The sequence below is a fragment of the Glandiceps talaboti genome, chromosome 20 (genome assembly GCF_964340395.1).
Source record: "Glandiceps talaboti chromosome 20, keGlaTala1.1, whole genome shotgun sequence".
Lineage (NCBI taxonomy): Eukaryota > Metazoa > Hemichordata > Enteropneusta > Spengelidae > Glandiceps > Glandiceps talaboti.
In genome coordinates this window covers 7,824,119-7,836,675 of record NC_135568.1, presented here as the reverse complement: position 1 = coordinate 7,836,675, position 12,557 = coordinate 7,824,119, and the positions used below count along the sequence as shown (strand labels likewise).

General features: G+C 34.9%; 1 protein-coding gene across 1 annotated transcript; it reads right to left on the bottom strand.

Annotated features, from left to right (window-relative positions):
• Positions 1-1,719: 1,719 nt before the first annotated feature.
• LOC144450866 (uncharacterized) lies at positions 1,720-11,552 on the bottom strand. Its single transcript, XM_078141609.1, has 18 exons — positions 11,454-11,552; positions 10,606-10,662; positions 10,195-10,218; positions 9,601-9,673; positions 9,358-9,424; positions 8,898-9,031; positions 8,454-8,497; positions 8,069-8,092; positions 7,156-7,222; positions 6,758-6,824; positions 6,230-6,363; positions 5,793-5,836; positions 5,408-5,431; positions 4,495-4,561; positions 4,109-4,175; positions 3,566-3,699; positions 3,003-3,078; positions 1,720-2,021 (listed from the first exon to the last, which is right to left on the bottom strand). The coding sequence occupies exons 1-17, from the start codon at positions 11,533-11,535 to the stop codon at positions 3,045-3,047; spliced, it is 1,143 nt and encodes a 380-aa protein (XP_077997735.1). The 5' UTR covers positions 11,536-11,552; the 3' UTR covers positions 1,720-2,021; positions 3,003-3,044.
• Positions 11,553-12,557: the final 1,005 nt, after the last annotated feature.

Here is a 12,557-nt window from a genome sequence, read left to right as displayed (position 1 = left end):
TATTTATCAGTAAACAGGTTCATAAGGTTGGAGCTTCCTGTTTACCATCATGTTTCTACATTGCATCGATTGTAGTGATGTGGCCGCTATAGTTGTCATTGTGGTTTACACCATACAGAAACATGTCAATGTCACACTTGTGTATGTTTGTTTAGGGGGAGGGGGTTTTGTTCTAAATGAACGATGTTCCTTTGTTGAGCTTGTGTGACATTGTGCGATGGTCCCTGAAGTATTTGAGGAGAGGGTTGTCACGCTGTGAATTTGACTCTGCATCATAGCCAAAAAAGAGGGACATTCAAGTCATGAGAACCCAGTGAGAAAAATGGTCACCCTTCCCGCAAATGTACTGCAGCCATAGTGTGGATAGAATTGTATGGAATGGTTCCTTAACATATCACACATGACAGATTTACCAGAGGGAAGTGATGCAATGGACAATGAAGAAATTGCAGATAATCACTGACATGAATGAAGCCTGTTGTGATGAAATAAACAATACATACATGACAGATCTACATTATTTTGAGATGTTTCATATATGTATAAAACACTGTTGTGTCAATTATTAATATATGTACCAGTGATTATTTGCATTGGTGTGTGTGTACTAGTGGTATTTGCACTGCAGTGTAAAACCAAAATATTATTAAATACATACATGCAAATGATATGCAAATGAGGTCGCAACTGATCATTGTACATGAAAGTGTGTGAGTGCAAAGTATCATGTTTATGCAAATTTGCCATTTCAGATAAACATAATGTAGTAATAAGAAAACCCTCTCAGAATGGGTACTCAGGGATATTTGCACTCAAATTCTCTAGATCAATTCTCTATCATCACCTCATAGTACCGTTTCGTAAGAGCTTTGTCCCTTGGTATTCTGTAGAAGTGTAAATCAGGGATGTTTTCTGTATTGTTCAGACATCGAGAAAAGCAGCAGTGCTCTATGATTAACCAGGTAACATATACCATGTATACCCCAAGGTACACACAGACTGGAAGTAGAGCACCACTATGCCAAATTTTGGAAAGGCCTATTCTACGTTAATATTAATGGGATGAAAGTATGTTGTAGCCATAGTGATAGATATTGCGATATTAAAATATATTTCGATAACAGAACCCCATAGTTAATGGTGGTGTATACAGATGTTATTACCACTTGTGACGCAGTGTATCCCAGTTTTTTCTCTCACGAATTTGAATAAACGTATACAATCTACATACAAGCCTACCCTAGTCTGTATTGTGTGGAAGATGTAGATTATATTGTGTCGTATTGCTAAAAAAACACATACATAACCTATAAGATACAATCTAATAGCATGCACAATGCACATACGGAATGCGCGCTACTCCCCGAGTATTCGAACACATAACATGTATAGTCTAGCGTCTGTCATGTCTATGATCTCCTAAAACTCCCCCTTGTGGTTAGCCAGGCATCTGAGTTAGACATTCCACGAACAAGGGTGGTCATGAATATTCATAGAAATGGGTTAGAACAGTCGTCTGGACTTCATGGAAAGTCTAACTCACACCATCTTTAATTCTATTGATTTCAGCGACAATAGTATTACAAATAAATGACAAAAAAGTCAAGACGACTGTCAACAGTCTAAGGCCTACCCATCCACATACACACTTATTCTCTTTGAAGGTAAGATGTGTCAACAGAGATATGCAGAGAATTTGAAAGTTTATTCCTAATTTTGCTCTAAAAGTACAATACAAACATGCAGATGAAATCAACGATATGGCCGAGTTGTTTAAACAACTTTGATTTCACTGTGAATTCTGCCATATTGATATTGTTGATAGCATGCATAGCTAAGACTAATACAACTTAATTTAATAAAGGAAGTAGTTTTAGAAGATAAAACATGCATATTATAGTAAGAGTTTTCTATTCTAATCTAGTACATGCAGATATGGTTAAACATGCAGATTACTCGTGGTGGTGTTGATTGCATTTTATTCTGTCAAAGCTTGGTTTGTTAGTTTAGGTCTTGGTCTCCTGTTGACAGAAAACAAAGATGTGTCAGGTATTGGAGTATGTTATCACAATTGAGCAATGAAAACTACATTGTGTGAGAAAACCCAAGACTTAATTTTGAACAAGGCCTGTTTACAATGCTACACACTGTCATACTACACTAACTGCACCATTGTGTTATTATCTCCATACTAGTTCATAGACAGCATTGTTGAGCACAGCCGAATCTCCCTTTCCCCCAAATGTCTTAGGGCAGGCCGATGATGTCATTACAGTCTATCAACTTCAGTGCATGAATACTTGAAGTGGTTTTCTTTCAATATGGGGTAGCTTTTACTGGTGTCTTGTAAGTTCTTCATGTATGTTTATGAACTACTTCAGTTGTGCCAGTAAATTTTAACCTTTTAGAACTTTTGAAATACTCGATCTTCTTATTGGTCAAACTACAATGTACCTCAGGATCAAATGTAAAGTAGTGAATGAATGAACGAAATACAAAAACAAAAGAATTCCATAGGTAGGTGTTCCTGTTCATATTCAATAGGGAACTTGCAATCTAGACTGAGAATGATCAGGCGGAAAGGACTATGGGATTATCTGTGGTTATCGTAATACCTAATCTGGAGCTGCTGATAAAATCAACCTCCCACAATGGTCAGGGTAACTATGAATGGATTATTTATGGTTACAAACAATGTATCAACATTGTTTACAATACTAATTGATTAGTATTTATAATCACATTTCCCATGATGCAACATTCAACATGGCGGGTTTGCAATTAAAGTTGAATAAGAGACAAGTCTTGAATATACTGACTACAAACACAACAGTTCTCATTTCCGAATCAAAATTTAAAAATAAAACAATTTGCGTCTTCAAATCACGTTAGACCAAATGTCCTGACCAAAAACCATTCTTTTTTTGAATCAAAGTGTGAATTTTTGTCAAATCATTTTATCAGTTTGATGAGAAGAATTGAAGTGTCATTATTTACATTACCATCACTTTCTGCATTTCAGTACAGCACCATTAGTCAATATCTCAAAACCAAAAGGTCACTGACCATGCACCATAGCTGTACAAGAAATAAAAGGAAACTCAGTTCAAGTGAACGTGAGTGCAATGACTTTCAAATCATCATTCTGCCAGCCAAAGCTATAATCTTTATCTGACAAAATGACCAATCACGTTAGTGGCAATGAATTAAGGATAGCAATGAACCATACAAATGCACAATAAAATTGCATCTAATTTTGTCGTTTGCATGTGCTTCTCCCATTTCAAACAAACAAACAAATAACAACAACAGAGTAAATCTAACTTTTGAATTTGCATGCAAGGAAGACTTTTAAAAGAACTATCCGAAGACAACGGGAAATAAGAAATCAATTTTTATAGTGGCCATTCGATTTGATCATACATAAAAGTGGGCTTGGGTGACATATCATAATATCTATATCAATATATTGTTCAAAATGTTAGCTGATAAAATTCCTTTTGTAGGATTTTCAATTTGACAACCTTACAGAAGTAAGTTTCGTACAAATGATATTGCCACCCACCTAGTAGTAGTTACGCCATTTTTGGTGGACGCAGTATAACTACTATCCCCATCTCTAAAAGAAACATCAACTACGCCACCAGCTGCATTAGTTATCGCCCCATCGTGAACGGCAGCCTTGCACAGTGAGGAGTCCTGAAAGAAATGTTTAACTTGACAGTATGGCCTGACATATATACAAAGCAATTCATTAGATGGCATATCATCAATGGCTGCTAAGAATATCATCGAACTAAAGGATGCATAAATGATTCATTGAGATTAATGATGTAGAAGTGAGCATATTAAAGGCCTTTATATGATGTGTCACTACAGCTTACTCACAATTTGACTTAATAGATAAATTTTTAGTCAATATATAAATTTATATCAAGATACGTGTTATAAAGAGTCTATCAATCCAAGTGTTTGAAACGACAGACAAAGAACTATGTTTAGGACAAAGTTTTTGAAGAAAAAATGTATAAAGTACATGACGAGGAAACTAGAAATTTGACATACATCAGTACTAACTGTCATGCTTAGAAAATATGGATTATCTTACCCCTGTGTAATAACCAGTTCCCCATACGTTCCTACTGGCAGAAGCACATCCGGCTGGACATCGAACTCTGGGATTTATTGAACAAGAATTTAGAAATGTCTTATATAGACAGTGTGTCTAGGGCTTTAAATTAGATATCACATTTTCAGTAGAGCCATCACTGTGGATGGTTGAAGAAGTGATTTAAGAAAATGATATACCTTCTTCAGTTTTTATAGGCCTACTCCCACGGCATGAATGTAGATGTGACATATAAGACCAAACGCTATCAATTGAACATTTTTGGTAACATCAGTAAATACATTAGAGGATAAGATAGAAGCTAAACATAATTGTGTCTGCCAAATGATAAATGACAAGAACATGAACGAAATTTGACTACACACCTGCATACTGTAGCTGATGAGCTGTCACAAACATCAGTTGATTGGTGTTCACAGTTAGCCTCAATAACTGAAATGTACAGACATTAGTAATGTAAGGTTATGTAAATATGTGTTGAGGAGGAGAGGGTCTAACAGGACATTTTTGATAAGACAATTTTATGACATGTAATTTTGGAAACTAAGATATGTAAAAATACTGCATGTCAAATTTGCTAGATACATTATGATTATGTCTTGACCAAGTTACTCTTTATGTGAGAGTGTATGAGAAGTTTTAATGACATGTAATTTTGGAAAATAAGATATGTAAAAATATTTCACGTCAAATTTGCTGGATACATTCATTCATATTTATACTTATAAAAAGTGTGTGTGTTTGTGTTTAGTGTTTGTTGATGTAAATGCTGCACAGAGCAAATTAATCCAAAACCGAATTAAACATCACAATATTAAAAAAAAAAAAACCATGTTAAATATACAAGGACTAAAGATGGTCATTATAGTGGTGGCTGATAGAAGGTAATATTTTAAACTGCACAGCCAAAGTGTTTAATACTAAGGGTATTATAACATGACAAACATGATTGGTGTCTGTGTGGATAAACCTCTGAATCAATCGAAATCTGACATAGTTTTAACCCAAATCCATAATCATGGTAATGACAATAGCGACTACACAGTTGTTTGATTACTACATAGAAATTGAAATCAAAATCAAGTAAACAACCTCAATGCATTACACATCCAAGAACATTTATTTTATGACGACAGCATAACATTGATACTATGGCAGTTTGCCAGTTTTTTTTAAAAACTGACAAAAAGGACCAACACCTTACAAAACTAAACACCCATTCCTAATACAATTGTTGGACAATGATGAGAATCATTGACTTTCAATGTGTATACTTACTTTCAGGTTCCAAAGTCGGTAGAACTGAAATGTAGAGAGAATATAACATGTAAACTTTGTGATATATAAGGTAATAACTGAATTTTATGTTGTGATTATGTCTTGACCAAGTTATTTTTCATATGAGCCTGTATCCTTCAAAGGGCATTGGAAGATGTAAACACATAAAAACTTAATAATTTAAATGTAAACTTTGTGCCCTGTGGAATTGGATTTTTCTGTTATCTTAAGAACCACTTTTGAAAGCACAAAACTATATACATTCAGAATTAATTGTGAACAGAGCCTTGATATAAAAAGAATTACAGTTGTGATGCAAAATCTCAATTGTTTTCAATAAATCTTTTTAGATGAGTTTGATGAGATAACATGTTGTATACATTACCATCGCTATCCCCAAACCAAAATGTCACAGACCATGCACCATAGCTGTACACACAAAAAACCCAATAAACTCAGTATAAATAAATGTGCATGCATCTACATCAAAATAATCACACTAAAAACGAAGAAACCTTTGTTAGGAAAATTGGCTGAACCGCTATTCTACATATTTTAGTGGTATATAAAGAATTGTATTGAATCGTATAAACACAAGAAAACACTGTTTTTTACTTTGCCATTTGTCTGTCTTTCATAGTATATACCTAGAATAGTTGCCATTAATATTGCTTCATATACATATGTTGGCTTGTGTGATATATACATCATTATCACACAATATCATTCAAATTCCACAGTAATATGTTTTGTATACAGGGCAAGATTTTCAGTTTGAGAGTTGCAGAAATTGAAGTTTCTATAAGTGATTTTGGCACTCACCTAGTAGTAGTTACGCCATTCCTGGTGGAGCCAGTGTAACTACTATCTCCATCTCTGAAAGAAACATCAACAACTCCACCAGCTGCATTAGTTATCACCCCAGAGTGAACGGCAGCCTTGCACAGTGAGGAGTCCTGAAAGAAATGTTTAATTTGACAGTATGGCCTGACATATATACAAAGCAATTCATTAGATGGCATATCATCAATGGCTGCTAAGAATATCATCAAACTGGAGGATGCCTTAATGATTTCTTTAAATTAATGATTGTAGTAATGAGCATATTAAAGGCATGTACATCACTAGAGCGTACTCACAATCTGACTATATAGATGAATAGTTAATATATAAATTGATTTCAAGATACGTGTTATAAAGAGTCTATCAATCCAACTATTTGCAACAACAAATAACAGATAAAGAACTGTGAGTCTGTGTTTAGGAGAACGTTTTTGAAGTGACAAGGAAACTATAATTTGACAAACAGCAATGCTAACTGTGATGCTTAGAAAATATGAGTTATCTTACCCCTGCGTAATAACCAGTTCCCCATACGTTCCTACTGGCAGAAGCACATCCGGCTGGACATCGAACTCTGGGATTTATTAAACAAGAATTTAGAAATGTCTAATATAGACAGTGTGTCTAGAGCTTTATATTGGATATCACATTTTCAGTAGAGCCACCACTGTGGATGGTTGAAGAAGTGATTTATAAAGAAAAAGAAAATAATATGTCTTCTCGATAGTCTTTTATAGGCCTACTCCCATAGCATGAATGTAGATGTGACATATAAAACCAAACGCTATCAATTGAACATTTTTGGTAACATCAGTAAATACATTAGAGGATAAGATAGAAGCTAAACATAATTGTGTCTGCCAAATGATAAATGACAAGAACATGAACGAAATTTGACTACACACCTGCATACCGTAGCTGCTGAGCTGTCACAAACATCAGTTGATTGGTGTTCACAGTTAGCCTCAATAACTGAAATGTACAGACATAAGTAATGTAAGGTTATGTAAAAATGTGTTGAGGAGGAGAGGGTCTAACAGGACATTTTTGATAAGACAATTTTATGACATGTAATTTTGGAAACTAAGATATGTAAAAATACTGCATGTCAAATTTGCTAGATACATTATGATTATGTCTTGACCAAGTTACTCTTTATGTGAGAGTGTATGAGAAGTTTTAATGACATGTAATTTTGGAAAATAAGATATGTAAAAATATTTCACGTCAAATTTGCTGGATACATTCATTCATATTTATACTTATAAAAAGTGTGTGTGTTTGTGTTTAGTGTTTGTTGATGTAAATGCTGCACAGAGCAAATTAATCCAAAACCGAATTAAACATCACAATATTAAAAAAAAAAAACCATGTTAAATATACAAGGACTAAAGATGGTCATTATAGTGGTGGCTGATAGAAGGTAATATTTTAAACTGCACAGCCAAAGTGTTTTATACTAAGGGTATTATAACATGACAAACATGATTGGTGTCTGTGTGGATAAACCTCTGAATCAATCGAAATCTGACATAGTTTTAACCCAAATCCATAATCATGGTAATGACAATAGCGACTACACAGTTGTTTGATTACTACATAGAAATTGAAATCAAAATCAAGTAAACAACCTCAATGCATTACACATCCAAGAACATTTATTTTATGACGACAGCATAACATTGATACTATGGCAGTTTGCCAGGTTTTTTTTAAAAACTGACAAAAAGGACCAACACCTTACAAAACTAAACACCCATTCCTAATACAATTGTTGGACAATGATGAGAATCATTGACTTTCAATGTGTATACTTACTTTCAGGTTCCAAAGTCGGTAGAACTGAAATGTAGAGAGAATATAACATGTAAACTTTGTGATATATAAGGTAATAACTGAATTTTATGTTATGATTATGTCTTGACCAAGTTATTTTTCATATGAGCCTGTATCCTTCAAAGGGCATTGGAAGATGTAAACACATAAAAACTTAATAATTTAAATGTAAACTTTGTGCCCTGTGGAATTGGATTTTTCTGTTATCTTAAGAACCACTTTTGAAAGCACAAAACTATATACATTCAGAATTAATTGTGAACAGAGCCTTGATATAAAAAGAATTACAGTTGTGATGCAAAATCTCAATTGTTTACAATAAATCCTTTTAGACGAGTTTGATGAGATGACATGTTGTATACATTACCATCGCTATCCCCAAACCAAAATGTCACAGACCATGCACCATAGCTGTACACACAAAAACAACAACAAACTCAGTATAAATAAATGTGCATGCATCTACATCAAAATAATCATTATTCATACTAAAAATGAAGAAGCCTTTGTTAGGAAAATTGGCTGAACCGCTTGTCTACATATCTTAGTGGTATATAAAGAATTGTATTGAATCGTATAAACACAAGAAAAACACCGTTTCTGACTTTGCCATTTGTCTGTCTTTCATAGTATCTACCTAGAATTGTTGCCATTAATATTGCTTCATATACATATGTTGGCTTGGCTGATATATACATCATTATCACAATATCATTCAAATTCCACAGTAATATGTTTTGTATACAGGGTAAGATTTTCAGTTTGAGGAGTTGCAGAAATTGGAGTTTCTATACATGATTTTGGCACTCACCTAGTAGTAGTTACGCCATTTCTGGTGGAGCCAGTGTAACTACTATCTCCATCTCTGAAAGAAACATCAACAACGCCACCAGCTTCATTAGTTATCGCCCCAGAGTGAACGGCAGCCTTGCACAGTGAGGAGTCCTGAAAAAAATATTTAAATTGATAGTATTCCATGACATATATACAGAATGTTTTTAACATTTTAAAGGGCTAATTAATTGGTTTATCAGTGAAGCATACTCACCACCTGACTTTATAGATGAATAATTATTACTGAAATTCAAATCATGACAAGTGCTGTAACCATTCCTTGAATTCTTTCATTTGCAATAAGAAAAGATGCAATATTAAACAGTGTTTAGGGCAACTCTTTTGAAAGGTAAATTTCCATTTATTTAAAAGGAACCGTATTTTAAAAAAGGATAGTAAGGTTAAGTGCGAGTTTGAGAAAACATAGGATGTCTTACCCCTGTGTAGTAACCAGTTCCCCATACATTCCTACTGGCAGAAGCACATCCAGCTGGACACGAAACTCTATTATTGAAGAAAATGTTGGAAAAGTATATGTCGTTAGTTCAACATACTATACAAGCCTAATAATGTCAAAAATCATGTTATGAACACAAGGGATGTTCCCGTTTGAATGCGACTGAAGATATGCACCCGAAGATAAGAGACAAGGATATACCAGGTTATTAACTGTACATTACCTGCATGGTGAAGCGCCTGTGCTGTCACAAACATCGGTCGACTGGTGCTCACAGGTAGCTGTTACCACAGGAACTAAAATGCAAATACATATGACCATGACTATACAGCATTACTGTGTGTGTGTGTGTGTGTGTGTGTGTGTGTGTGTGTGTGTGTGTGTGTGTGTGTGTGTGTGTGTGTGCGTGTCGATTCAGAAGTAAGGAAAACAATGTAAAGTGAAATTAAAGTCTGTATGAAAATCGGTCAGGATATATCCAACAAGCCTATGTAGACTAAACAATGTAAATGCTGGGTGGTGGGAAAAGTGAACTTACATTATGTCTGTTGGTCTTCACAGCCAAAGGATTAAAGGGCGTGTACAGGAATAACAATTTACTAACACCTTAAATCTGTACTCATAATTTACAATAACATTTGTATAGTTTAGCGATCATTTATCAGATTTGAAGTAAATAACCTGGAATTTCAGAACAATTATGTGATACCATACGTTTCGTTTGTAAACGAGAAAATTACTCAAACCATTCTCCCCTCTCACCTTAATCATGAAAGAATTGTGAAAATGATTCACTTTTGAAAATTTGTATACTCACTTTCAGGCTCTTCGGTTGGTGGAACTGAAAAAAAATGAGAATAAAAAAATGTGAATTTTTTTATATAAACGATGATCACTCAAAATTTCATTTCATTTTCCTTCCGTCCATTTTTAAGTTCTATTCATTTAAATCAAGTTTCATCATTGCATGAAAGTGTGCATGTTGTTCCTAGGATTGCTGCCCCTTTTTCGTCACAACTAACGCTACCGTAGATTGGCTTTCTCAGTGCTGGACAGTTAACTTCTACAGCAGAATGAAACACCCAAATCAGTATTTTAACATCTTCTTAATCATTCGTAAGATGATATATTACAAACAAGGGTTAGTTACAGGTTTAGTAGAAAAATGATTTAATTTGTTTGAAAAATGTTAGTACTCAGTTAATTGTTCTAAATGTATTGATCTTACCGGGTGCTTCCGTGTGAATTCCTGGAGTGGTAAGAATAACCGGGTCTACTGGTTCCACTAAAGAGTAACAAGGAATTAAATATTAGTATATCAAATGGTATTAGATAATGCACGAGCCAGGTTCAATAAGAACTATGGAATTATATACTGTAGTCGCTCTGCGTCATGACATCGCTCGTCTATGTCACAACAACGCGTGTCTACGTCATTGGTTTTGTTGTGTTCAAAATATGAAATTACGTTCCCCGACTTTAAAAAAATATTACTGGTGATGGTATAATTATATTATTCCCCAATAGTTTCCTTCATTCAGCCGGAAAATACTCATGACCTAAGGGTTGTCACTACTCGTCTAGCGACTTCTATTGACAAGCACCTCTTAGGTCACTCGTATTTTCATTGGCTGAATGAAGAAAAAATATATTGGGGAATAATATCTAATTACACCTTTTCGTTGACAATTATGGAGGGTATCCTATGGTAATTAGAATATTCAAAGGTAAAATATGAGCCATATCATTAAAAATAGTATTGCATAACAAGTGAGATTGTTTGATTTCCCCATTTGTGTATGCTTTGTAGTTACCCCCATCCAGTGTTTATTTGGCTGTTTACCTATCTGTGCCAATATTGGTTTAATTGGCCAAAGTAATAACGTTGATCTCAACGCCATCTTACAGACAGACAGAGATACACACACACATACATACATACATACATACATACATGCATGCATGCATATTACATACATACGCACGCGCGCTCGAACACATCCACACACGCGCGCGCATACATACATACATACATACATACATACATACATACATACATACATACAAAATCCATACCTATATTCCCAGCAGAAACAATTGATTTCGCACAATCAGAAGGGGTGAATGCTGCAGTCCATGGTCCTGGTTCTCCATTCATATCCCTCAAATGGAGTGTACAAGTTTCTTTCCTCACACCGACGACTTTACCATTTGGCTGAACAGCGATATCATCAACCTTCACACCCTTAGATTTCACAAGGCTCCATTTTCCATTCAATCCAGCTCTAATCTTCAAAGCCCCGGATGGAGCAAGACCAACGATACGACCATCTGGCATTACGTCAACCCGAACCACGCCCAGTCCTTGGGGTACGAGTTTCCACTTCCCATTCAAACCATTGCGAGACACCAATTTATTTTTAGGTGCTTGTATGCCGAGAATTGTCCCGTCATCCATCACAGCCACGTCAGTTACACAGCAACTGTCATCTACAGGACCCTGCCAGTTGCCAACGTCATAACCAGACTTTGTGTACAACTTATTGTCGAATTCACCAACGCCGACCAATGAACCATCCGGCATAAATGCAACACTAGTTATACAACAGCTCCCTGACACTGGGGCACTCCAGCTTCCATCGGCTTCATCTCTTCCCATCAACTCCTTTCCCGAAGTTACTCCAATTAAGGCTGGGACTATACAATTGGAGGAGAATGTTCTCATTATTTAAGTAGCCATATGGATGAGAACGGCTTTACTGTTGCCAAATTAGTTTTTAATTAATTGACAAAAAACTTATTTAAAACAACTTTACCAAACATAACCGTATTTGTTGATCAATAATTGAAAAAAACCCTAAAATGGTTTAATAGTAAAAAGTTTATTATTGAATGTATGGGAAATGATTTGTAAATGAACAGTGTAATGACAAGTAATATTCACAAATAAAGACACCTTTTGCAACTATGCCATGTCTAAGCTTCAGTTACCATAATCTAATGACTATTCCCAACAATACTGATAAATTATCAATATGAATTCTAGTTATGTGTGAAATGTAGACTGTCGTCTTACACACTCAGGTATACTCTTGTGGAATGAATTCGATACCCTTGAGAAACTCTACTAACTTTTCAGTCGAAGTAGAGCATAATGTAGTCAGTCGAAGTAGGGCATAA

Bases quoted from the DNA above. Each gene is read 5' to 3' on its own strand.
- LOC144450866 (XM_078141609.1), bottom strand. From the start codon at position 11,535: ATGAATGGAGAACCAGGACCATGGACTGCAGCATTCACCCCTTCTGAT. The intron at 10,219-10,605 runs GTAAGATCAATA...ATTTTTTTTCAG, and splicing joins AATTCACACGGAAGCACCCG to TTCCACCAACCGAAGAGCCT. The intron at 9,425-9,600 runs GTAATGTACAGT...CTTCAATAATAG, and splicing joins ACAGGCGCTTCACCATGCAG to AGTTTCGTGTCCAGCTGGAT.